Raw genomic sequence first — 26809 nt, forward strand, 5'->3', positions numbered from 1 at the left:
CCTTCTTACCATAGGCCATTGCTCGAACTTTTCTTCGTACACGGCCCATCATCTTTTGTACGAGCCCTGTTCCCACTTTGGCTGCCAAATTCCATTTCCGCTTGAAATCCTTCAGCTCAATTGCAGTTCCACTCTTGTTCTTCAGTATGTACTTCACAATTGACCAGTATTCCCCAATTGGCCTTAGTTCCGGAGTATTGGATGGATTCATCTCCTTGGGAACCACTGTGACGCCATTTTCGCTGTATCACTGTTTGGTGGAATTTGAGTAGTGGCAACTTTCCAAGTTCGACCAGAATAGGCAGTAGTCTCTTCCGTAGGCACTCCTCCTGGTAAATTTGCTTGTTAATGGTCCCAGAAGTAACGCTTTTCAACCCACAACTGCAGATTGCTTGCCAGACAAGGAACTTTTTGGGGAATTTTGACTTCTTTTTGACATTCTTCCGGGGCAGGTATAAAATTCCTGCCCAGGAATTTGATCGAAAACAGCCAGGAGCGGATAGGCCGGGATTTTCGTTTCGAACGTTCTGGATAGAATCGCAAAGCACTTGCTCTGGTGAAGCCATGATGTAAACAAATTAAATTTATCCTGCCAGCCAATGCCTACTGTGATTCTATACACTCTTATCTTCATTTAGTGAAATTATGGAAAATTTTACTCAAAAAGCGTTTTTAATGTGTCCACATTTTTTTCGTGTGCAACCTTTATGAACCCCAAGGAATGTGTTTTTTAACAGGGGGGAATCTGCTTACAGACACCTGAGAAAGTAACTCAGGGTGTGGGGTTGGGAGAGTTGCACTCCCGACCCACTAAACCCTACCTGTGCCCTTCGCCCTTGACCTCCCTGGAACCGCCCGAAGGCATTACTTCGTGGGAGGGGCCTATGCGCTATAGCGCTCCTCTAGCCGTACTCTAACGCTCTAGTCGGGCAGTAGTCAACTGCTGCTCGGCATGCCACACTCGTTCAGCAGTCACCAGAACGCTCCAGTTCTCGGTAGTACCACACATCCTAGGGACGATGTTATCCGGACTGGTGTCCGCTCCACATATCGCTAGCATAGCACTCCTTACTGGCTCGAACCGTGGACAAACGAACATAACATGTTCCGCCGTCTCTTCGACACCAACGCACGCGGGGTAGGTGGGAGTACTTGCATGTCCGAACCTATGCAAGTAACTCCTAAAGCAGCCATGGCCTGACAGGAACTGTGTCAGATGGAAGTTTACTTCCCCATGCCGCCTATTGACCCAGCTTGATACGGAAGGTATCAAGCGGTAGGTCCACCTCCCCTTTGTGGAATTTTCCCACTCCGACTGCCACCTCGCAATCGATACTACGCGCGCGTTGTTGCGCGCCCCTCGAACACTCCTCGTGTCATAGCACTCCCCATCCTCCTTAATGATGAGGCCAATTGGCATCATCCCTGCTATGACACAGACGGCCTCCCTCGAGATGGTGCGATATGCACTGGCCACCCTTAAGCACATTAGCCTATGTGTGCTCTCTAGTTTCCGCCTGTGGCAGTCGGTGTCCAATACCGCAGCCCACGCAGGGCCTCCGTATCTGAGGAGCCTGCGCTTGCTGGCACTCACCGCCGAGCTGTTGGATATCATGCGGGGTAATGCCCCCACAGCCGTAGACGCTCTCTTGCAGGCGTACTCGACGTGACAGCCGAAGCTGAGCTTATCATCGAGCATAACCCCCAGATAGCGCACGGATCTAATTGTGCACTCGCCCACAGTCAACGTCGCATGCTGCACCGACCTGCGATTGTTGACTACGACCACCTCCGTCTTGTGGTGGGCAAGCTCCAGTTTCCTGGATCTCATCCATTCCTCCACAAGTTTAACGGAGTGAGCCGTTGTCAGCTCTACTTCTTCGAGGGATTCCCCGTAGACTACCAGCGTGACATCGTCGGCAAAACCAACATCGTACTCCACCAACTCCATCGTACATGACGTTCCATAACACCGGGCCTAGGATGGAGCCTTGTGGCACTCCTGCGGTGACTCTAACGCATGTTTCGCCATCTTCTGTGTCATACTTCAATACACGATTCTTGAAGTAGCTTTCCAGAATGTTGTACAGCCCTCCGGGGATTCGGAGTTGGTTTAGCGAGCGGGCTATCGCCCCATAGCACGCGCTGTTGAACGCGTTCTTCACGTCTAAAGTTACCACCGCGCAGTTTCGAATGCCCTTTCGTTTAAGATGGACCACCTCTGCCATCTGAATGACGTCACTGATGGCGTCCACCGTAGATCTGCCCTTGCAAAACCCGTACTGGCTGCTTGACAGGCCGTCTATATCTTCGGTGTAGGCCGACAGCCTGTTGAGGATGACCCGCTCAAGCAGTTTGCCAGTGGTGTCCAGCAAACAGATGGGCCTGTATGCTGACGGGTCTGCCGCTTCCACGCATCTGGGAAGATGTCTTCATCCAGACAGGTCTGAAATACAGACCTGAACATGTCTGAATTTTCCGCAACGGCTGCCCTCAGAGCCATAACCGGGATCCCATCCGGCCCGGGGCCTTGTCCACCACCAGCGACTTGGCAATGTCGATCAGTTCACTGTTGGTCACTCTAGACACTTCTCCCTGCTCCTGTTCCCCAAAGAATGTGTAAAAAATATAAAAGTGTTAGGAGCATTAAACTACGATTAATTAGAAATATTGTTATAAGTTATTGAGATCATCCAGTATTATAAAAATATGGGTGATTAGCTACCACTTCCTTTGAGAACCTCAGTTTTATAAAAAAAAATGCGCATGGAACCGACTTGCGCTGAGCGGCAAAGTAGGCCTAAAGTTAAAAAAAATAAGTTTTTGCACAGAAGTCTAATCGATTTGCGGTCTTCCATAAACTTGTACTGCATAGTTGTACCAATCTAAGTCGCAGGTTTGGTGATAATTATGGCAAACAAATTAATAGTTTCGTTGTCATATTAAGTGCACAGGAGCACATTGGCCACAGCTGAATTTTTCATAACAGATCTTCTCAACCGGACCGTGCCTTTACCGACTAGGCTATCTGAGGCCCCACCTATATGCCAAATAAGCTTACTTTAAAAATGTTAAAATATCATTTTAAATTATTCGCCTTTTATGAGACATGTCTTCAAACACTTCGCAAATTGTGTTTCAATGCACAGAGTGGCCTCAAAGCCATATTTAGGAAGCCAAACATGTTTGCGACTAAACCATTAGTTTTAGGTGAAATGCTGTCTTCGGAAAGTTTTTAAGGTACAGCGAGGCAGGTTTGACCACGGGGTAAGTGGGCATAGTCATATTGAAATTTTAATGCTGCAGTGTGGGTGCGATAAAACGAGAAACTCCATATAGCCAATGACATCAGCTTTAGTACGACGACCACTTGTAACGGTTTATCTTCGCAATTATTTTAGCCTACCTTTTGATGTGCTAGTTTATTTTATTTTTATTTATTTTTTTTTTTACTATTTGAAAATACCGGCACAATGTTCTACAAGTTGTATTTTTTTTTATCTAGTTCGTTTATTTGAAAGGCTCAATCGCGTTAACTTTACGGAGCCGATAATTCATTGTTCACTGTGTGTAACAAAATTCACTTAATTCTATGTCTAGTAGGAGTTGGGCCGATTACTCGCGGCTTACTCGAGGTTAGAAGGGTACATTTTCGAAGGATAGGATCAGGGGAGGAGCTTGGGGTAGGGTTTCGTTGTCTCATCAGAGCGTTGTCGCCAGTATGAACGGTAGTGCTGTTCTAGCTTCGTCCGGAGTTCGACAGGCTATGGTGGGTGACCAGTGGGCGACGATGAGGCTCATCGAGACGGGGGACAAGACAAACAAAAACTAATAAAGAGAGACAAAAGACAACAGGAATTAAATTCTTATACTAGACATTTGAAGAAAAACATAAACGGACTGCATATAGCAGAGATCACGGGTTGCCAACACGTCTCTGATAGGAACATAGGGTTGTCTTCCTTGGGCCTCGAGGGTATTCAAAAGTCGCTCTCTGGCGGCGTCATTATCCGTACATTGCCAAACTGCGTGTTCGATGTCATCGTAACCGTTTCCACACCGACAGATGTTGCTGTCCACGAGGTTTATTCTATTGAGATGAGCATCTAGCGAGTAGTGGTTGGACATAAGTCTACTCATCACGCGAATGAAGTCACGACTTAAGCCCAAGCCTTTAAACCACGCTCTCGAAGAAACATTAGGAATAATTGAATGTAACCACCGTCCAAGATTTCCATTGTCCCAATCGGTTTGCCAACTCGAAAGGGTACTCTGACGCACTAAATGGTAAAATTCATCGTGTGAAATTTGCCTGTCATACAATTCGCCTTCCTGCGCGCCCACCTTTGCGAGAGAGTCCGCCTTCTCATTGCCTGGGATTGAGCAATGTGAGGGGAGCCATACAAAGGTAATCATATATGATCTTTCGACCAGCACACACATCTGCTCCCTTACCTTTGAAAGGAAATAAGATGAGTGCCTACCTTGTTTCATCGACCGAATAGCCTCAATCGAACTGAGACTATCCGTGAAGATGAAGTAATGGTCTGCGGGCATGTTGGAAATCATCCCCAATGCGAAGTTGATTGCTGCCAGCTCAGCAACAAAAACGGAACAAGGTTCCTGAAGTTTGCGGAAGGCGCTAGAGTTTTCATTGAAGACACCGAAGCCAGTGGATCCATTGAGACGGGACCCGTCTGTAAAATATCTTTTCATGCAATTGACTTGTTGGTACTTTTCAGTAAAAATACGTGGGATAATAATAGGTCGAAGTTGATCGGGAATCCCATGAGTTGCTTGTTTCATGGTCAGATCATATTCAATTGAGGAACTGCGATTGGTGAAGTGAACACGGTCTGGAGTATAACAAGGAAGACACATATCTGATGATATGTAGTGGTGGTAGATTCTCATAAATCGAGATTTTGTGTTCAGCCCAAGAATTTCTTCAAAATTAGCAATTATAAGTGTGTTCGTCACTCCGCATTTGATTAGTATTCTGAGAGAGAGCTCCCAGAAACGGTTCTGGAGGGGTGTTACTCCTGCCAGAACCTCGAGACTCATGTTATGCGTTGAGTGCATACAGCCTAGAGCAATACGCAGACAACGATATTGAATTCGTTCCAATTTTATTAGGTGACTTTTTCTTGCCGAGAGAAAGCAGAAAGAGCCGTACTCTAGAACAGAGAGAATAATTGTTTTATAAAGCGTTATGAGGTCTCCCGGATGAGCACCCCACCATGTGCCGCAAATTGAACGGAGAAAGTTGATCCTCTGCTGACATTTTTGCTTCAAATACGTAATATGGGCATTCCAAGTGCACTTTGAATCAAACCAAATCAAACCAAATCAAATCAAACCCAAGGTACTTGAAAGACAATGATTGGGTAATGTTTCTGCCCAAAAGATTAAGCTGCATTTGGGCTGGGTACCGCTTTCGAGTAAACACTACCAGTTCAGTTTTCTGCGGCGAGAATTCGATCCCTAGATTCATAGCCCAAGAAGGCAAGTTATCTAAGGAATTTTGCAATGGTCCTTGCAAGTCCACGGCATGTGGACCTCTTACGGAAACCACACCGTCATCTGCAAGTTGTCTTAGCGTGCATTGTTCTGCCAAACAGTTGTCGATATCTTTGACGTAAAAGTTATAAAGAAGAGGGCTGAGACATGAGCCTTGGGCCAGGCCCATGTAGCTAATTCTGGAAGTTGTCAGTTGTCCAAGGGAAAAGTTCATTTGCTTTTCTGACAACAAATTGTACAAGAAATTATTTAAAATTCCGGAAAGTCCACATCTGTGCAGATTGTCTGACAGAATTTCAATGGAAACTGAATCAAAAGCCCCCTTAATGTCCAAGAATACTGAAGCCAATTGCTCCTTGTGTGCAAAGGCCAGTTGAATATCTGTGGAAAGCAGCGCAAGTTGTATTTTTTTAAGTTATATAAGATTTTCGTATAAAAATACGACATTTACAGAAGTGAATTAAATGAGTTATGCAATGAAGGCTCTCGTAGTTTTTTCACCATAGATAGACAAAAGTACGATATTTTAAAAACGTAAATTTTACGAGAAATCATTGTGTAAAAAGATAATTATTTAAAAAAAATAGAAGGGTCGCTACTGGACGGAACACATATGTTGAGAATTTAGTTCTTTTAATTGATTGATAATCTATTATCTTAACTCTTTCCGTTTTTGAATTGTTGGCTCTGAAAAGGGCCGGTGTTTTTCAAATGATGGCCGTTATTTTTTTTTCTGGAGTCCTTTTGATCGTTTGGGACGGCTACCGTGTAGTTGATGAAAAATAGTGATACCTGATACCTGTAATTTTAAAAGATACCTGATACCTGTAATTTTAAAAGTTTGTTTGTGACATTAAATTCTGACCCATGATATTACTACTTACATATATCAGTAAGTATAGGCCGATGGTAAGAGAAATAGGTGATGAATACTTTACATCTAAGATCCGGAATATGTAGCGCAAACTTCGTGAGTGGTCAGAACCAACGTGTTTGCTCTTAGTTCTTTTAATTATTCGAAAACCTTAACTCCTTCTGTATTTGAATTGGTGGCCCTGAAAAGGGCCGTTTGTTTGTTGGTTGTTGTCCCTGAAAAGGCAAATCCAATTGCCCGGACTTGGTATATAGATGACATTGGTTCACGACGCCGATGATAGTGACGCAACGCACTTAGCGATGGTGGCCCAAAGCGGTGACACATCTGTGGCCGATCAGAAGTGATGCAACGTTTTTACTACGGGCTGGAGCTTTCCTGGTTGCATTATATGGCAGCATTTACACCAGACTAATATGTGCTCCGGCCAGCATTGAATTGGATTGTTGTGAAAGAACAATTAGCGCTATTTGGCTCTTTCACACCGGCGGCCGTCAGGCGTTTTTATTACCGCTGCCTTTCTCCTCCCTTCCTATGATTGGTGAAATGGTGAGCGGTCAATCGAGCATTGAGCTCGCTCATGTGAGCATGCGCAATGTGCCGTGTGTTCGATTTGCGCTCTATCGTTACGTCCGTGTTTGAGATTTTTCGTTACATATTTGAATTTTGATATTTTTTTATAGAAATGAAAGACGTAGTCCTACGTCAAAATATGTTTAGGGGGGACCCTAGCCTGCTTGTTAAAATCAAGTATAATACGTAAATCACTAGAGATCGAACACTATTATCTTCAGCAAAAGGGAAGAAGGGTTCTAAGAATTTGCAACAGAACGTGTAGTAGATATGACAAAATGCGTAATACAGGTGGAAGAGGGGTTATAAAATCGAATAATTTGTGGAACGTCATATTTGTATCGCCCCGAAGATGCATCAAATAAAATTTCTTAGAACAATTGGGAGACCACAATTAGCACCACTCCACAGTGAGGCAACCCCATATACAAACCGGTCGTAATGATTTTTTTTTTAATATTAACCAACATAGGGTAAATTTTGGCTTCCGCACCCATTGACTGTTTTCGGCAATCAAAGTATAAACGCTAATTTCACTGCATTTTTCAAAACACTTCACTGAATGTATTCAAACGACTTTAGTCTTTCAGCTTCAATCTGATTACAATTTCAATCTGATTACATTACGACTGAGCAATCCTGTTATGCCAGATTTTTCTTTAATTAATATGGACGCACTACAAAATGCGGCGATTTCAAGTTGCCGATAATAAAACAGCTGGTGCGCAGTTCAAATGGAAAGGTTACCGAAGTTTGAAGTGTTGTAAAAACGCTTTCAAACAGTTTTGTACAATTTTATCGATTGGAATGGTTAGAGAAGCAAGCAGCAGATAAATTTAAACAAACAGACACGTCATATTGCGTGATACTGAGAAAATGCTAATAGAAGTGTGGACTCTGCTGAGAGTGACGAGAATATGTAAATTCCCCTACTTTTTAATTTGATGTCTTATCCTGAATCCACATTTTGCGTTCAAAATTATGAGTTCTAAAACAATGTATCTATAACTTGGCTCTGTAAAGTTTATTCGACTGAGCCTGTAAAAATAAAGTAATAAAAAACAATGTATTATGTGGTTTTTATTGCAAATAACATGTAAAGTTGAATGTATTAATGGCATCTTTTTCTGGGCCGATGCCTAGGTTTGTTTTATATTTTTTTTCCTTTATTAACGAGACTTTCAGCCTTAGGCTGGTTCATCTCTAATGGTTTGTTTTAATATAATTTAAAAAAAAAATAGCGTTCTAGATCAAGAAAAAATCAGAAAACCCTAGGGTGGCTCCTGAATTTAACCAAAAACATTGATCTTCTTGCATATAATCAATAGAAAAATAGAAGCACAAACTTGAGCAAAATGAGGTCCAGATATTTAGAAAAGTCTTGAAAAACCCTTTCAGTTCGTAAAAACCTCATATTAACGCAATTGGGCGCATTTTAGTTAAAGGTGTCTACAAAATTAATATCAATGTAAAATACTGATTAGGTAATATACTAACTTAGGTAAACAAAGCTTATGGGCTCCCTTAGCTCAGTCGGTAAAGGCGGAGCTACAAAGCAAGACCAGGTTGGAGGAAGCTAGGTTCCATTCCCCATTTTTCGGGTTGGAACATTTCTCCACTTCCGTGTGCTTAGAGTGTGATTGTACTTGCCACACAATTAAACTAATGCAAACATCGTACATGCATCAAAAGCTCTCAATTAATCTAGAACACTAAGTTGAGAGGACGTAATAAGCTAATATGCGATGAGCAATAATTTTGAAATGCGACGAAGACGAAGAAACAACGTACAACTCAAACGAAACTTGGATTTATCAATCAATTTTGTCACACGGATAAACAATAATCCGATGCAGTCAACCGTACAAGTACATTTTGATTGTATTTTAAATCATTCATGAGAACTGTTGCACCGAACAAATCTGTTCGCATAATTTTCAGACTCCATAAAAAAAACGGATAATTTAAACCGTCCCAATGGCTTCTACTAGGTGTTCACCGTCACTACCTTTCACGCTAATCTGCCTGTCAAATCAACTTTCGTGTTATTGCTCCCCAGACCGGCTAATACAATGAATATGATGACAAAATTGATAAACTGTTTAACGCATTTCGACAAACCGTCGCATGTGCGCTGTGAAGATCGATCGCTACACAGGACTGAACAAACGGCCGTCTACACATACTACCAACCAAAACGAACATCACGAGGGAAAACGCCACACTTCCACGTCACCACCCCCAGGGACGGGACCAAACGTGACAAGCGACGGTTGTAATGTTTAATTTAATAAACTCGCTGTTTGATTTATTTAATTACCACCAAAGGAGACGTGTGCGCAGGAGGCGGTCCGCACTTGTACGAGCTCCAACGAGTTGTCCAGCCTGGTCGGTTCGGGTTGTATATAAAATCCATATCGAAATGACCTTGATCTAGCTCCACTGTCCATTTACAAGTAGACAAGGGTGGAAAAGGTTAGGAGTTAGGAACTGCAGACCCCTCTTCACTGTGTTTATCTTTATTCCATTAATTAAATCCATCATATTGAGCCCGTGCTAAAATTTTCACCAATTACTCTCCGTTTGTTTCTCCCCCACGACAGATCTCACTTTTAGTCGATAATCATCAGCAACCATGACAAAGCGGTTTGAGTTCAACTGGCAGATCCCGGTTCCGGAGGCCCTCCAGGCCGGGTGCGTCTTCGACCGGTGGTTTGAGGAAAAGGACAACACAGAGTTCGAACCGGGCTGTACATTCAAAGTGGACGAGTATGGATTCTTCGTCTACTGGAAAAGCGAAGGACGGGTAAGTGGGATGCCAAACAAATTGAAAGTGATGTTTTGAAAATTACGTTAAAGGTGTTACATTAGGGAGGGTGGCTCCAAAAAGCTTTCCCCCGGGACTTAGGAATTCACTCCAAAGATGATAGATTTAGGAGGCTTTCTACGAGGTGACAAAATAAATTTATCAGGCTTTGGAAAAGTATCTACATGAAAGTAAGGTTTAGCAGATACTACACTGCCTATAATCGCATATCAGTCCCATGTGGATTTTCGTCAACTGTCATATTATGTGATAAAACTATGGACTTTTATAATGAAAAATGTGAAAACAACATCAGTCAGTTTGTCCCATTAAGCAAAGTAATCGCATATCAGTCCCATCCTTAAATTCAATCGTCCAGAGGTGAGGTTACAGTTCTGCATTTCGAGTGCCCATATTTTTCACTGATATAACATAACATGCAAGCTTCTATGCTACTGATTTTAACTTGAAACAAATATTAATAAATTTACTATGATTTTTCAAATATTTACATGGGAATCGCACTTCATAGCTTCGACTGCCTACTTTTTACATATGGGACTGATATGGGATTATAGGCAGTACACGTCCAATTTGGGTATACATTTTTCAACTACTTACCATTCATCACCTGTCGAAATACCAAGGAAAATCAAATCAGAATAAATAATATTTTGCTTTACGGTGTTGTTAGTTAACAGTTCACCGCCTCTCGATGTTGATTGATCTAAAATTAATTTCAATGATTGATGTTCTCTAATGCAGTAACTGTCAATCTAAATTTAAAGGTTATCAAGTTAATTAGTGATCACAGCAAGCCGGCCATCCCCCACAGCGCAACATGGCAACGTGACGTAACTACACAACTTCACACCAATTGCCCTTTGAATTTCGTGAGATCATTTTCTACATGAGGCATTAGCATAACACCGAACTGAGCCTGTGTGTGCGTATTTGAAGAATGTACACACCAAAAACTAATCGGGGATTCATCTCGATGGATATCATGTTGACAACATACAGTTAGCTTTGAAACATTTTTGATATAAAGAAGCCAATTTGATTTTTCTTTTAGTGTATTTTAGGCTAAAGTCATGATTGAAAGATTTCTTTCAACCGAAGCTAAAAAAGTTGCAAAATGAGAGCAAGCTTGCAAACTCTCATTACAGCTAAAATGCTACTTTTCGAAATTATAAAACTATGAAATATAATAATAATAATGTTTATATGTAAGTTGCATGTAGAGAGGGTAAAGTTTGTATATTACACATAAAACCTGTCAGTTCATCTTTCAGAGGGTAACAATTAGCGATTTTAGCTGTAATGAGCAATCGCTATAAGTAACCTCCACTTCCTGCTTCTTACAAATAAAATATATTATGATATCTCATAGTTTTATAATTCCGAATAATAACATTTTAGCTGTAATAAGCAATTGCAAGCCTGAATGAGACAAATCCGGAGAACTTCGAGATCAGGATGTAATTGTTTTTGTAAACAAACACTTGATTTGACGATTTCTCGCGAATTAAAGGTCAATTTAAAACACTTACAACACAATCAGGTAGATGAATGGTTCCTCTATCATTTGGTATACTTTGTTCACGAAATTGTTCTTTTATTCGCGAGGAATCAGCGATTGACATGTTTGCTTTACAAAAGCAATTACGCCCAAATCTCAAAGTTCTCTGGAAATATGATCATTTATAAAAATTGATTTTCTTGAAAAACACACCTATTAATTAGAGGCACTTTCCAGGCCAAAACTGCATAACTGAGCATTATTGGCTTTATACTACTAAATGAAAACAAAAATGAACATGATTGGAGTTTCAATCATGAATTTCTGAGCTCATTCAGAAAGTTAAGAAAGTTACACTATTTCAAAACCTTCACACCGTTAAAAAAGATGATGGAAATCCGTTACCACAACCTCGTAGCCATTCATTTTTAATCATTCAAAGATAGTAAATGATAATTAGAACACTGCTTATGATAATTTTAGAGATTTTACGCAAAACGCATCGCAAGCCGTTTCACAAAAACTTACTGAAATTAAATTATTTTGTTTTTCATCGTAAGTTGGGATCCTTTTATACGACTAACAAACAGTTTGTATGAGCTCGGAAAAATGAGTAAGAGCTCGATGGTTTGACCAATTTTTTGCGTGTACATTCTTTATAATCTAACTGCCTCTCTCTGGCGGTGTCATTATGGTTAACATCTACATGCAATCATTTATTATGGCTGGAAGAAACCGGAACCCGGGAGATAGAAGGTTATAGCCTATTTCAAGTAATAAATCATTCAATCAAACAGTAGTGGAGTACTTGATTGATGCGTATTTAATGATATTTAAAACGAGTAGGTATTTAAATTTAAATGGATGAAAGGAATGACAAATAAAGAATAACTTAGTTGAGCTGAGGCTGGTCCAAATTGCCGTCTTCCAGCTTTCAACTTCTTCACAAGCAAACGACGCAGCAAAACGTAAACACGCCAATTTATTAGCGAGGTCTACTTCGATCTCCGATAAAAACGTTGAATCTGAGGACTGACGGTATTCCGTCAAACCAGCAATGGTCAGCATGAAATGGTCCTGCACATGTCGAACTGTACCTTCAACAATGCTGTTTAGTTGTTTAAGGGGAAGCTTACCGGCCCAAAAATAAAAAAAAAAAATATTCTCGGTACGTTTTTATTTTTCTACAAGTATTGGGAAAAATTATCAATAAATCCAAGAAAATCAGTTTCTTCCTAAGATTTTTGTCAAAAATAACATGTAAAAATATTTTTTCTATCTCATCATGAAAAAAAATTGGACTCTCAGCAAAACCAAAAAGTCGATGTTTTGTGGTTTTTTGAGTCCAACTTTATGCCATAATGACTTATAAAAAAAAAATTGCACATGAATTTTCTTTGAAAAATTCGAAAAATTTTTATTTTTTTAGAATTTCGATACCTTTTTCCAATATTTAAAAAAAAAATCAAAACGTAATTATTTTTTTTTTCGGAACGGTGAACTTCCCCTTAATGTTTAGCTGTTGGGTTTTTTTATTTTGTTAATGAAGATCTACTTTTAAACTGTTAGTTGCTAGGACGTAGCCAAGTTTTGATAGAGGATTGGGCAGTTTTTGTGATGGGCATTTGGCCGAAGATCCCTAGTCCCAGCGCTATTAGATCGAAGGGTTCACTAGATTAAATGGTTCATTATACCAAATATTGTTCTAATTTGAATAATAGATTAACAGCATTCAAAGGAAGACAAAACAAACTTTGAAATTCTTCTGAAATATTATCCTATGAATTCCACACAATTTCATTAATGTACCCTTCACCTTGGAAATTTTACGCAGAATTTCCTATGAATTCGCCACAGAATTGCAGGGGGCTATACCATAGAGGTAACTCTAAGACTAGTAGGTCCCGAAGAGACGTGCTCAACTTTTTGGCTAAGCTCTGGTACTATCTTCGGTCCCAAGCTAATCGATGCAACCCTCGAAACGTAGAAAAATCCACGAACCCCTCATTTTATCTGTCAAAATTGCATAGCGAATCAAAACAAACATAGTGTAGTACTAGAATTTCGACTATAATGGGGTACGTTAATCGATTTGCTTGGGACCAATACGTTAGTCAAGTAGTGAGCCAATTTAAAACCATTAGTTTCCTCCGGTTGGCTATACTGAGGTCATTCTATACACTAATTTGGTGTCAACTTTTTTCTCAGTATGCCTCAAGAGTGCCGCACCTGCGCCGGTTGTGCTGAAAGTGCCAGTCATCGGGCTGACTTTGTTTTCTTGTGGATGATGACATACTTGGCCAGTCGGTATTTTGATTGTTCGAATGTTTTATTCTGAAGAGACAGCACCACAAGTGGAATCCGATCCAGAGTTACCTCAGCTGGACAAGTTGTTACCGTACAAAGGGCCCGACTGGTGGATCCCTTCGAGAAGGAAATCAAATTCGTCTGTCCGCTGCGAAGACAATATCGAACTATTTGATTGAGTTTTAAATCAATAGCCGCTCAAGGACGTTATTTACCCCCCTGACCATAATAGATTAAGGTATTGCCGAAGCCAACTTTTCCCCTATTTGATTGAGTTTTAAATCTTCAGCCGCCGGGGCAAACTGCTGCTGATGCTGCAAGCGCAGGACCGGGCAACATTTTGGAAAACAATATTAGGCAATCAATTTGGCGAAAGCGTGAAGCTTGCCATCGGTCATCGATTGGACACAAGAGAAGCTCTTCCGGGGATATAAATTGGTTGTGGAGATCAACGATGTTTATCTGGCAGCGAATCGGATGCTAGGTTCAAAACGGTTGCCACACTGAAAACCGATACTGGGGTTACACAAGGAAGACCTTTGTTGCAGTTTTTATGCTGATTACGATGAGATGTCCGGTGTAGCAGCAGCAGCCGCAGCAACCGTCGTGAAGGGGAATCATCAGGCGGGCAAACACCTGTTTCACGACATGCAGCTCCGCTTGTCCTAGTAGCATGAATGCCTCCTTAGAATGAGTGCTATTGAGGAATCTAATTCGAATCTAAAAATCGAATCTATTTGACAAAATTTGACGTTTTGGTACAGTGTCATATTTTGATTCAATAGCAAAATTAACAGGTTGCTTCGATATCCCATCACCATGAAGGTTTTAAAATGTGGCTCAGTCACACAGACACACAGTTGGGCACACTCATTGACACTGTTTGGCACCCATGTTTAGGAATGTTCATGATCTTTGGAGTTACTGGCAACACTGTTATGCGCAGGTGCAGTGTATATTAAAACATTAAATATACACTGCACCTGCGCATAACAGTGTTGCCAGTAACTCCAAAGATCATGAACATTCCTAAACATGGGTGCCAAACAGTGTGAATGAGTGTGCCCAACTGTGTGTCTGTGTGACTGAGCCACATTTTAAAACCTTCATGGTGATGGGATATCGAAGCAACCTGTTAATTTTGCTATTGAATCAAAATATGACACTGTACCAAAACGTCAAAATCAAAAACATGTTTGATCAGACTGAATATAGGTTTTGACAGCTGTATAATACTCCTGTAGAATTACCTTGGAATTTCACTCAGAATCCTCTTGCAATTCTTAAGAGATGAACTAGTCTAAGGCTAAAAATCTCTAAAATAATGATTATAAAAAAAATCTTGCAATTCTCCTCAAAACAATACCTTTTAAATTTTCTTCACAACCCCCATGGAGTTCTTCTAAGAAACACCTTGGAATTCAAATCAGAACAATCTTACCGTACCTTACTCTGCTTAGAATTTATCATAATGTCCCCTTACTATTCCCTTTGAATTCTCCTCAGAATTAGCTTGGAAACTAGTCAAAAATCCTGTGCTATTCTCCATAGGAAGTTTTAAGAATTATCATAACGAATTTTATTCTGAATAACTTCCCGCATAAACGCGAACCATAAATTGACCTTACCTAAAATGGTTAAAAATTGTTTATAATCCCTGCTAAACTTTAACTGAAATGGTTATGGAACTTTACCTGAACGTTTAATGATAAAGTTTCAACCTTATGTATTATGGTTTTTTTGGAACTGGACCTTACAAATAATGGGTTGTTAAGAACCATTACCATTCCAAATTCTTGTTTTCTCCATACATTTTCGGAAAGAGAACTATATTAGAACCTTTTAACTTATGGTTTGAGAACTTTAATGGTAATGGTTATGGTAGTCAGTAAGGTCCACGAATGGTTTTGTAACATCGATCAACTTTATGTGGAATATATCGCGAATTGGTTGCCTGTAAATTACTGATTACCAATTCGCGATATATTTCACGTAAAGTTGAGCGATAATACAAAACCATTAATGGACCTTACTGACTACCATAACCATTACCATTAATGTTCTCAAATCATAAGTAAAAACGTTCTTATATAGTTCTCTTTCTGAAAATGTATGGAGAAAACAAGAATTTGGAATGGTAATGGTTCTTAACAACCCATTATTTGTAAGGTCCAGTTCCAAAAAACCATAAAACATAAGGTTGAAACTTTATCATTAAACGTTCATGTAAAGTTCCATAACCATTTCAGTTAAAGTTTAGCAGGGATTATAAACAATTTTTAACCATTTTAGGTAAGGTCAATTTATGGTTCGCGTTTATGCGGGTTAGTAATTGAAAAAAAAAAACATTAAGTACCAGAATCCTTAAAAATTTGCGTTGAATCTTTTCTTTTGATTTTTCTTAGTCTCCGGTTCTTAATATTTGATTCAAGTTATAGATTTATAAAACAGTTTCTATGTTTCTAGAAGCCAGAAAAATTTCAAAATTCTTACACTGGTGAAATGTTTGAACACATTTCGAGATGCCGGTATTGAAAAACTTATTTTTCTTTGATAAGTTGTTGCTCCAACTGTTTAAAATATTTTTAAACGACTACGACCATTACTAATATCCTGGTGGCGGAGCCTCAACAAGGACTTCAAGCAAGTTGATAGGAATATGACTTGGGCCAAAGTTAAAGCAAAGGCAAGCAGTGACCACAGGAGTGGAACTTCGGATCAGAAAGTGGCTCCACTTGTCATTTGCGAACACTAGCGCACCTAGCGGTAGAAGGCATCTTCTGCCTGCAGTTAAGATAGGCAGCATGCTATGATAGTGTGAGTGCACATAGAAAGCCCATGTAGAACGCTACCACAACACATCGCTTGTTGAGCAGGAAAACGAACTACTTTTTGATTCACCGATTTGTTTGCACTTCCCCTTCTGTTCTGTGCAGTGACCCAGAATGGAAGTCCTTTACGTTGTCCTTTGCAGCACTGAAGGTGACCAGGAGGCTTAAGTATGTAAAGTAAAAACGGCTTTCTTGAACTATTCTGAATGGAATTTCAACAGGGAGGATAATGGAATTTCATCAGAAAGCCCAAAGAGTTTTCGGAAACTATTTTGAGAATTTTTTTAATACGGATACCTCAGAGAAGCTCAGAAAACGTTAGGACTTGGAAATCTTTAGAGGAGCTGACTCAACTGCAAGCTAAACTATTGCCTTTATTAAATCTGAATAGAGCAGGGATTTTCCAAGGTATCAAAAAGTATTAGGGAAATATTCAATATGATCATGGATCTTCGGAATATAGAAAAAAAAACTTCAGGGAACTTTGAAGAAGTTCAGAAAGCTTTGCAGTAGCATTAGGGAACATCAGAGAACTTTGAAGATGTTCACAGAACTTTGAAGAAGTTCAAGGCATTTGAGAAGTTCAAAGAACGCTGAAGAAGTTTAGGAACTAGTGAGTGGCTAAAAATCTCCTTAATAAAGTTTAAAAAAATAAGTTTAGGAAAATTTGGAAGCGTTCTGGGATCTTATGAGAATGTCTAGGAAATTTGTAGCATTCTAAAAAGCTTAGAATGTAAAAAAAATACGAAAAAGTTCAGCAAACTTTGAAGAAGCACAAGGCATTTATTCTACTTTTCCTTCACTATACGTGATTTTGGGTTAGCCGAAATTTTCCTAAATTGAACTTTGAAGAGGTTCAGGAATCTTTGCAGTAATTCAGAGAACTTCAGGGAACTTTGAAAATGAACTAAGATCTTTGAAGAAATTCACGAAAGTTTTAAGATATTCAAAGAATTCTGAAAAAGTTTAGGACATTTTTGAGGAGTTCGGGGATCTTATGCGAATTTTTATGAAGTTTATAGATTTTTATGGAATTATTTTAAAGTTTAAGGCATTCTGTGAATGTAAAAATAAAAATGAAAAATTTCAGACAAGTTTGAAGAAGCACAAGGAATTTATTTTTATTTATTTTTTTCACTGTATGTAATTTTGAAAACGCCGTAACTGTTCTGAGCTAAAATTTCAAGAAGTTCAGGAATCTTTGCAGTAATTCAGAGAACTTCAGGGAACTTTGAAAATGGACTAAGATCTTTGAAAAAATTCAAGAAAGTTTTTCAAAGAAATCTGAAGATTTTTAGGAATATTTAGAGGAGTTCTGGGATCTTATGAGAATATAAAGGAAGTTTGAAGAATTTTCAAGAAATATGGAAAAGCTTAGGGAACACTGTGAATTAAAAAAATCCAAGAAGAAGATCAGAGAAGTTAGAGGACGTTCAGAAATGTTAGAAGAAGCACAAGGAACTTAATCTTTTTTTTTCTTCACTGTGTAAATTTTAGGGATTTTCACTATGGAATATGGAAGAAGTTCTGAGAACATTAGAGATGTTAAAGAATCTTTGAAGAAGCTCAAGAAATTTTAGAGAGTCCTTCGATATTCTTCAAAGTTCCCTGGAGTTCGCTGAATTTTTGAAGTTTAGGAAACCTTGGAGAAGTTCAGAGAGCTTTAGGGCGTTTTTTTAGATTTTTTAGACTTCCCCACCCCCTGCGTGAACAACTATCAATACACAACCTAACCTGTTCATGTGGTATATGGACAGCCCCTTATGAGAAGTTCTGGGCACTTTGTGAATATTGAAGAAACCTTGTCCCGTAGCGTGGGTAGATCACCTTTTCGTGGTACGTTACGCGATGTAAGATCTACCACATCGAACTCTGGCCCGAAGCTCTTCTTGTTGACGGTTATGAATCTCGGTTTTGAGATGGGATACAAGAAAAGGTGGGATACAGGGTTTCGATGCATGGTCAAATATCAGTATCATCGCTTGATTTTTCTCACTGATAAGACCGATTTTGATTGCTGAAAAGTTGCATATTTAAAGCGATCCCAGAATTTTTCAAATGATGCCGTTCATCACAATTGAATACGGATTCATGTAAGACCTATTTTGATTGATGGGAGAGCGCGTCTATAGAAAGGTCCTAGAACGCTTCGAATATTGCGAAACATGACAATTAAATGAAGCATCTTGTGAGAACGATTGAACTGCATCGAAAACAAAAACCTCATTACTATTCTATAGTAATGAGGTCCTACGGCATGCACTAAACAAAGGACACGGACATATCACAAACAATCAATGGAATGGTCTTAATTATGACCCGACAATAGGAAGAAGAAAAAAAACCTTGAAGAAGTTTAGAAAACTCAAAAGAAGCGCAAGGAACTTACTACTGTTTATTTTCGGAAACGCCGAATTATTCCTGAATGGAACATATTGAACACTATATTGAAGAAATTTCAGGGAGGATAAAGGCCCTCAAGAGAAATTCAGAAAAGATTCGGGATTATTAAAGATGATTTTAATATTTTAGAGATGATTACGATGTATGGAAAAAAAACTTAGGAAACTTTGGGTGTTTTGGGGATTTTTGGGGAGCTTTGAGCTCAGGAAACATTGAGAAGTTCAGAGCAGTATGAGGAACTTTGGAGAAGTTTTGGAAACTTCAGACAAGCTCAAATATCTTCAGAGAAAGTTAAACAAATAGGAATATTCCTATTGAATTTTGGAGATATTCAAAAACTTTCGAAAAATTCAGCGATCTTCGAAGAGTGCAGAAAAATTTAGATTAGTGAAGAAAGTCTATTGAACACGTTGTATGTAAAATGGAATGGTTCTTCCATAAGTGTAATCCTCCGTTTATGTTTGGCCTCTTGTTGACATCAATACATTTCCTTTGCTTTCTGTTCTTCATTATTCAGTCGTTACCAGTTCTTGCACTTAGGCTTCAAATAACACATAAAGCATTTGTGTTTAAAGCCATCATAAAAAAAACATCCATCTTCCAGTAAAAGATGTTTAAAAGGCTATATTAGGCTATTATAATTATAAACAGTGATGGATGCAAAGATGCAGTATTATGCAAGAATATAGCTTGGGCATCGTAAACACTGTTCCTTGGTTCATAATCTTACAGGGTGAATCATCTGCATTAACAACAAACTCATATTCTACTTCACAGGAAGGTGATGTCATCGAGCTTTGCCAAGTCAGTGACATCCGAGCTGGTGGAATGCCAAAGGTAAGTTCATCCGAAAAAAATCGCTCAGTGATTCGAAAACCCTCGCTTAAATTGACAGTTCCAATCAACTTTTACCCACAACATAAATCCAAAACCTTGAAAACAGAACATCGCGTCGTCAACGTAGCCCAATACAATGTCAGGGGAAGTTATCACAAACACACTCATCAGATTTAAAATAAGGCAATTGTTTGAAAAGTACGGAGGAATCTGCATCTGACAACGATGCCTCACTTGCGCTCGGTCGATGGTGGTCTTCGCTAAATTTATCCTTCACAAAACAGCCTCCATTCGAGAGGTTGACAACGATGGTTTGAATAGGGTTTGAAAGCATTTTCATCGTTCACTTCGCACCGAAAGCACTGCGAATCAAACCCTATTCTTCCTCTTTCTGTCTCTCACTCAACCTCCCTGCATCAAGACAAAAGGCCTTTTCCAGGGTAAAAGAAGAGCGAGATTCATCCGAGAGTACGAACAATAAATATCTATTCAGCATTGCCGTTGGCTTGAGCCCCCTCCCCTCTGCCACCGCCACCTCATCTGCTTTGAATGGGACGAGTTATGACAAAGTGAAACAAATAATGTTGTAGGCGGTGAGGTCGACGCTGACTATTGCACTGGTTGAATTCGCGGAAGCGCTCAAGCAAAACAATGGATGGTTATGCTCCCGGTGCTTCTCCTGGAAAGGTTAGGTTGGCTGGGAAGAGGATTTGACCTTCTGAAGGGGCTCACACGGACTGCGACTGCGACCCGTGCATCCGTTTTTTTTTTTTTGTTTCTAGGAAGAATTGAAATAGGATTGACCCGCAGGGTGACAATGCTACTGTCATGGAAGGCCAGGTAATGGTTTCATGACTTAACGGTTCCCAAAAGTCCTTGTATTTGTGTCTTTATAATTAAACTTCCACTGTTTGGCAGTGCTATTATGGGTTAAATTTACCTGCTAAAAGCTTGAATCCGGGAATTGGAAGGTGATTTTTTATGGTAGTCGGTAACTCTGAAGCTTTTTTCACACCAAGCGTACTGATGCTTAAATGAGTTTAAAAATGATTATTAAAATTTAAATGAGCTATCGAGAAACGGCAAAGATATAATGACATACCTGAGCGCTGACTGGATGAAACAGCCGTACTTTGGAACTCCAATATTTCTTTATGTAACGGAAAAAAAGTGGAACTCGAATTGGTCACTGTCACGTAATATACCGAATTAAACCAGACTTTTAATTTCGCTTCACATAATCATTTAATTGAAACGGGTTTTTTTTTGCAAAGAAAACGAAGCAGCAAAACACAAACATGTCAATTGAACAGCGCGGCCTACGTGGATTTCCCAACAACTTCCGAATTCAAGTATGTTGTATATTTTGCTAGGGTTTAAAAAATGTATAAACTAACCCAACCCTAACGAACGTCGATGAAAATGAACTGGTAAGATGATTATTTATAGCTACGAGTCAAAAACTGAGAAACCATTACGCTCAATTGCATCCCAATTGGTTGAACCTTTCGAGGAAAGGAAAACAAAAACAGTCAATTTAAGGAGGACCGAATCAAGTTGAGCTGAGCCTATACTTGTTGTTTGTTTGTCTGTTTGCACTGACCATTCCTTCTTAATCTTGTTTTGTTCGAACAAAATAGGACCTGAAGTTATTCAACCAGGTGGTCAACAAACACGGAGAAAACGTCGAGGAGAAATCTCTGACCATTTGCTCCGGAACAGACTACATCAACATCAACATGCAACATGTGATCTGCCCGGATGCAGCTACGGCCAAGGTAAGAACTACTTCCGTTAATTTGACTTTTGATTTTCCTATTTCCTGGTCTTGTAAGATTAAATCTACACTTTACATACAATTGATGGAGGGCAAATGGGCAGCACAAACAAATGGAGACGCATGGTACTTCGTATTTCAATCACAGCAAAATTCGTTTTCCCTAGATTGATTGCACAATAATAACCCATCAAATGTGTTGCTATCCGTTCCAAAAATGGACATATCATTAGATGAGTAAGCATGAAATTTCCGTTGTGACGAAAAAAAACGAGGATGAAACAAGAGAATTGTTTGTGAATAAGCCATCAACGTTCGTCGAAAATTTGCCATGGCTCTGCATGACTACATATCCTCTTTAAATTCTACCGTACAAGATTTGATTATATCACTCATCTTCAAATTACTCACTCTCTACCGTCTCCTTCTTAAGGTGTGATATTCAAGCACAGAAAGACGATCACACCCATTCCCAACCGGCCGGCAGGTGTCATCGACTCATAAAGTCAACCACCATACGGCCATCATTATCCAGCATCCTTCTCATCATCATCATCATCATCATCATCGTCAACGGCTCGATTCGTTCGAGGACGTCGTTCTGGGGCTCGTTAGCTCATAAACCTAATACGTATGCTGCACGAATACGCAGCATATAGCTCTGCTAACGGTACGGACGGGTTAGCCTCTACTCCCTTCAAGGTTCACTGGGCAAATTATCTGCCACAGGATATTACATACATGTCACCAAGTTTCTCTCTCTCTCCTTCGGTCGGTCGTGGTGGTTTCACTCGCCCTCCGCACTCCCGAAGCAATTCTTCTTTCGCCGCCCGGAACGATATACGTACCCTGCCTAAGGATTAGCATGAGACCCGTTAAATTTTGGGAGTATGCGTAAAGTACACCATGTATTTAATGGAAATGTTGCTAATTAAAAAAAATTAAAAATAGGTATTTTAAAATTTGAAGATGCTTAACGTCAAATATTATACTTAGAGTGGTCATTTATATACGATAGAAGGCGAGGTCAATTTTGAGGAAGGCACGAATTGGATTGATCAACTCCTCTACCAAACTCCCCTGTTTAAGTGTGATATTTGACAATAAGCACCTCCAACTATGTAAATCGTTAGCTTCACGCAAGAAGTAATACAAACGTGATTAGTTAAAGATATTTAAGTTGCTAGGGGAAAATTGTCAAAAAATGCTTTCCTTCGAAATGTATGTATGGCCCCAGCATAAGGGACACTTAGGCCGACATTAGGGACGTAACCCCACGTTGTTGAGCAAAGTTGTAGTTGAGTTAATTTCAAAACACTTAGTCTAATCTAATCTAACCTAATACAAACGCAGCCAGTACAAGAAAGCATAATCAAAAATTATTAGGTTAGATAACGTCTAATCATTTTTCTTTGATGTTTACAGCATTTCTTTGATATGACACAAACATCAAAACGGCCAGGCCTACTGCGTTGTATTTGCCGCAAAGATGATTCTATGAAATGATTCGAGTTTAAATAAATCTATTTAAGCAGCGATGCATTTCGTGAGCCTAAAGAGGTGGAAGGATGCGTACCGTACCAAACGCTCCGGGTTATGTAAGAACGAATGTAACAATAATATGTGATGACATGAATGGTTTATATAATATAGTGTAATGGAAAGATCTCACCAACTGCCTCCAATTTCGCACCAAAACTGGTTAACTTTCCCGGGCTCTGAAATGTCACAAATGGAGACCTCCATCGGTCGCTTCTTCTTGATGTAACTGTATCGGACGATTGGATGTTGGAGGTTTATTGAAGATTTAATTTTCCGTAACTACCACTTAATCATTACGTCGTTCTCCGTGGACCCACTTGTCCAGGATATACCACCTTTGCCCGGCACCTCCACTGGATTTTCATGTCCGCTATCTGTCACTGTTTGCCAAAATATCTAATAGCAATTACCTTTGTCGTAATACTTCCTTTAACGAAAACTAATTTTCTTTCATTGCCATGGTCATATGGGAGAAGGTTTCCCCTTCAAGTTTGGGCGTATCCAGCGAGGTATCCTTCAGATTGCTCGCAATCTCTGACACCGACGAGAGACCAGCAGCCGAGCAGTTTTGCAAGCGGAAAACTTGCTGGCTCACGGCAACGTCGCCCACCGAATTTCGCGACGGACACATTATTAGCACTTTCCCAGGCTAATTTGCCAACCGGACCGGGTTTAAACTCGCCCACGGTGACGAGACTCTCGATAGAACTACACGCCGAAAGTGTGGCATCCGAACTTGGAGAACCGGGCTCCCGGGAGGCAATCCACTATAGCACAATTTCATGAACACTTATAATTCAATTACAGCACAAACAAATGATGTTTAATTCAAAAATTCAAAACACGCAGCAAAAATAAGCACGTCAGATTTCAAGCACGGCTTACTGCGATCGAGTTAATTTCAAGCAACTTAGGATAAGAAACGTGTTTTCTATCTCTTAACGTTCTCATTTTCAGGGCTGGTAGCGATCAATGATGTCAACAATATTGATTTTAGGGAGAAAAAAATATGTTTAAAAAATAAGTGACCAAATAGTGACTAAAAAGTAACTAAAAAATGACCCTAGAGAAGAGAAGTAGTCGTTCTGGTGACACACCAGTGCCGTATTAACGGTAGGGTGATGGTGGGCTAAAGCCAAGGCCCCCAATTTGAAGGGAGGGGGGGTCCCTGTTCAAACATCAATCATAATGTAGGGGAAATGGATGTAATGTCGGCCTAAATGCCCCTAATTTGGGCCCATACATAAATTCACCTTTAAACTCATTTGCGTTCACTTGAGCATTTTTTTGAAAATTCATTCCAGTGGGGCAAAAGTTCGCAGTCGGAACCAGTTTACTTAATCAACAAATTAAGAAAAAAACCACAAATTTTCAAATAGTGACTGATTAAAATAAAAACTGACTTTAGTACCTTTAGGAGACTACCAGCCCTGCATTTTTTCGTATCACTTCAAGTTGTGCCCTTTCAAATGCCGGCTTGAAAATATGTGTGCATTTGTCACATGCTGAGTAATTAATATGTGAAAAGGGCAAATTTTCCTAACACAACCTAACTTCTGAGTAGCAAAAGTTTATGATAAATTATATCTGTCAAGTTAGCCAAGTGTCATGGCAACACAATCCGTAATCAAACTTATTAGTAATAGGTCTTTTAGGGGGTAGCAATTATCTCGCGAAATAACTTGTGTTCCAAGAGATACAAATTTTTCCACTACTCCAACAGCTCCAACTGAGCTTACACGTCTATTATCTTACCGTGACGCTAATACACGCAGTCCTCTTGCCTGCAGATTACCATTCAAAGCCTGGCTGCAACAATACTCTACAACTCTACCCAACCGACTTTCCACGCTGAAAGGGGTTCCCTGAGGTTGTGGTATCGAATTGATTTCCCCCTTCCGAGGCATGCAACCGCTGACACACATTTACACGCACATACACACCGTCACATAGTTGAATCTTCCGTAAAGGACACTTTCGTACTGGTACACAAAGTATATCCACGGGAATACGTATTAATCATCCGCGTCCATTCCCCCCACCCACCCTATTTATGATGACAGAGAAGCGTACGGAGGACTTTTATCGCTTAGTCGCACATCAGCACAGTATCAAACAAGGCGACGCCGACGGCCAGCGGCAGCGAAACATCAAACAATGACCGACTTTTAACCTGAATATGATTAGGATCTTAATTAGTAACCACAACAGTGGTGACGGCAGCGTCGGTGGAGAAGCCACGTGACGCAAACCGTCAACGATGATGATGATGATGATGATGGTTTTTTGGTCGCTTGTATCGGGCCCGGGAATCGCACCTCGGATAATACAGTAGTAGTTAGGTACGGCAGGATATCTCTTTTCCAGGGAAACCCCATCCTTGGAAAATCCGGATGGTAAACACTAGATAAAGGCGTTTCGAGGAAGCTGATTCTGCTAAACGGCTGCCTTTCCGGGAAACGGTGAATTAATTTATGATCAATCTAGTATTTCGTGTGATGACAAGTGAAACCATGCGTCTCCATTGCTCTGTGAGAAACGATGAAAATACATACACAACTTACCACCCTCTTATCCTTGCCCACTTCATCCGATTTCGCAGGTTTGGCTAGATGGGCTACGGAGAATCACTCACAACGGCAAAGCAAACAATGTTTGTCCTATGACTGCCCTCAAAAAGCAGTAAGTTCTTCAGTCTGTCGACTGTCCATAACTGTGTTAAGAGTTCCACCTTGGTTATGGTCATTGATTATTTTTGTTTTCCGGATTTCGAACTCATCATGTATTAATTTTGATTTTATTCATCGCGTACTAACGTACTTCGCTGCATGCATGCATGTTGCCGATTAATTATGTATGTCATATAATTTGCATGAAAGCGCAAAGTTCCAATTTCCTCAATCAGTTAGAACGAAAATGTGTCAAATGCATGAATTTTGCAACCTTCGTCAATAGATCCTGATATATGATAATCGATTAACAATTTCATGATTTTCTATTTTCCGGGCATATTACACTATCTTAATGTTATAGAACGCATTTTTAAGATATATTTTACACTCTATTCTGGACAAACCGTCTTTTTTATTTTATTGTTATCAATTTTAGGTTATTTTATTTTTTAACTTACTTTGCCCTTTTCAATCAGATTTTAAATGTGCTTTTACCAATAACCTATTAAATATGCAATAAAAGCAAGAACAAAATTGATTAGGGTAAGTGTGTTAGTCCTCTAATTGGCCCTATCTTAAATTTTCAATGATTAATTCTTTACAAAATGTATTTCGATGCAATGTTAGAGTATAGATTTAGTTACGCAATTTTTTTTAAGCCCCAGGGCCAAAAACTGGAACACTAGTTCCAAGACTGGCACACTTATGCTATTGATCATACTCGCAATCGTGTGGTACTATAAGGGCAATGGCCCATCCATTAAAATCTCTTATTCCATTCAAAGTGTTTTTTTGTAACTTCATACGTGAAGTTTGCGATTTTCAGAGTTGGTTGGAAATGCTATCGAACCTGAAGAGGATAGGTTGATAGTTCCGCTAGAGTACGGCAGTATGAAAATGGAATAGAAGTTGAAGATGAGCAAAGGGCCATTAATGCGACAGTACTCGCACACTCTTTTACCTAACTCATACATTAATGAATATGGAGACTTGAAGTATTTCTTCAAATCTACAGGCAAAATAGTTCGCGTTTGACTTGCTAATATCTATATAAAGCTGGAATTAGGGCGTAACAGCCTTTGTCTGCGGCTGTGGAATAGCTCAAACGACGTTTCATCACTACCTTAAGCCCCACGTTGACGAAA

General features: G+C 39.7%; 1 protein-coding gene across 6 annotated transcripts in view; it reads left to right on the forward strand.

The window, feature by feature from the left end:
- The window catches only part of norpA (no receptor potential A), a 180611-nt gene that overhangs the window by 110721 nt on the left and 43081 nt on the right, over window positions 1–26809 (forward strand). For 4 of the 6 annotated variants that reach the window (XR_010520313.1, XM_065239435.1, XM_065239433.1 and 1 more), the window contains 4 exons: window positions 9571–9773; window positions 19614–19673; window positions 21314–21451; window positions 25595–25674. Coding sequence is in view for 5 of the 6 variants with exons in the window: in XM_065239435.1 (XP_065095507.1) it covers window positions 9603–9773; window positions 19614–19673; window positions 21314–21451; window positions 25595–25674 (449 nt within the window). In the remaining variant the exon portion in view is untranslated. Of the gene's footprint in view, window positions 1–9347; window positions 9443–9570; window positions 9774–19613; window positions 19674–21313; window positions 21452–25594; window positions 25675–26809 lie in introns of those variants that run through there. The other 2 variants (XM_065239437.1, XM_065239434.1) reach the window with 2 other exon arrangements.

This window comes from Ochlerotatus camptorhynchus, unplaced genomic scaffold, assembly GCF_037179485.1.
Source record: "Ochlerotatus camptorhynchus isolate MF236.1 unplaced genomic scaffold, CSIRO-AGI_Acam_v1.1 ptg000055l, whole genome shotgun sequence".
NCBI lineage: Eukaryota > Metazoa > Arthropoda > Insecta > Diptera > Culicidae > Ochlerotatus > Ochlerotatus camptorhynchus.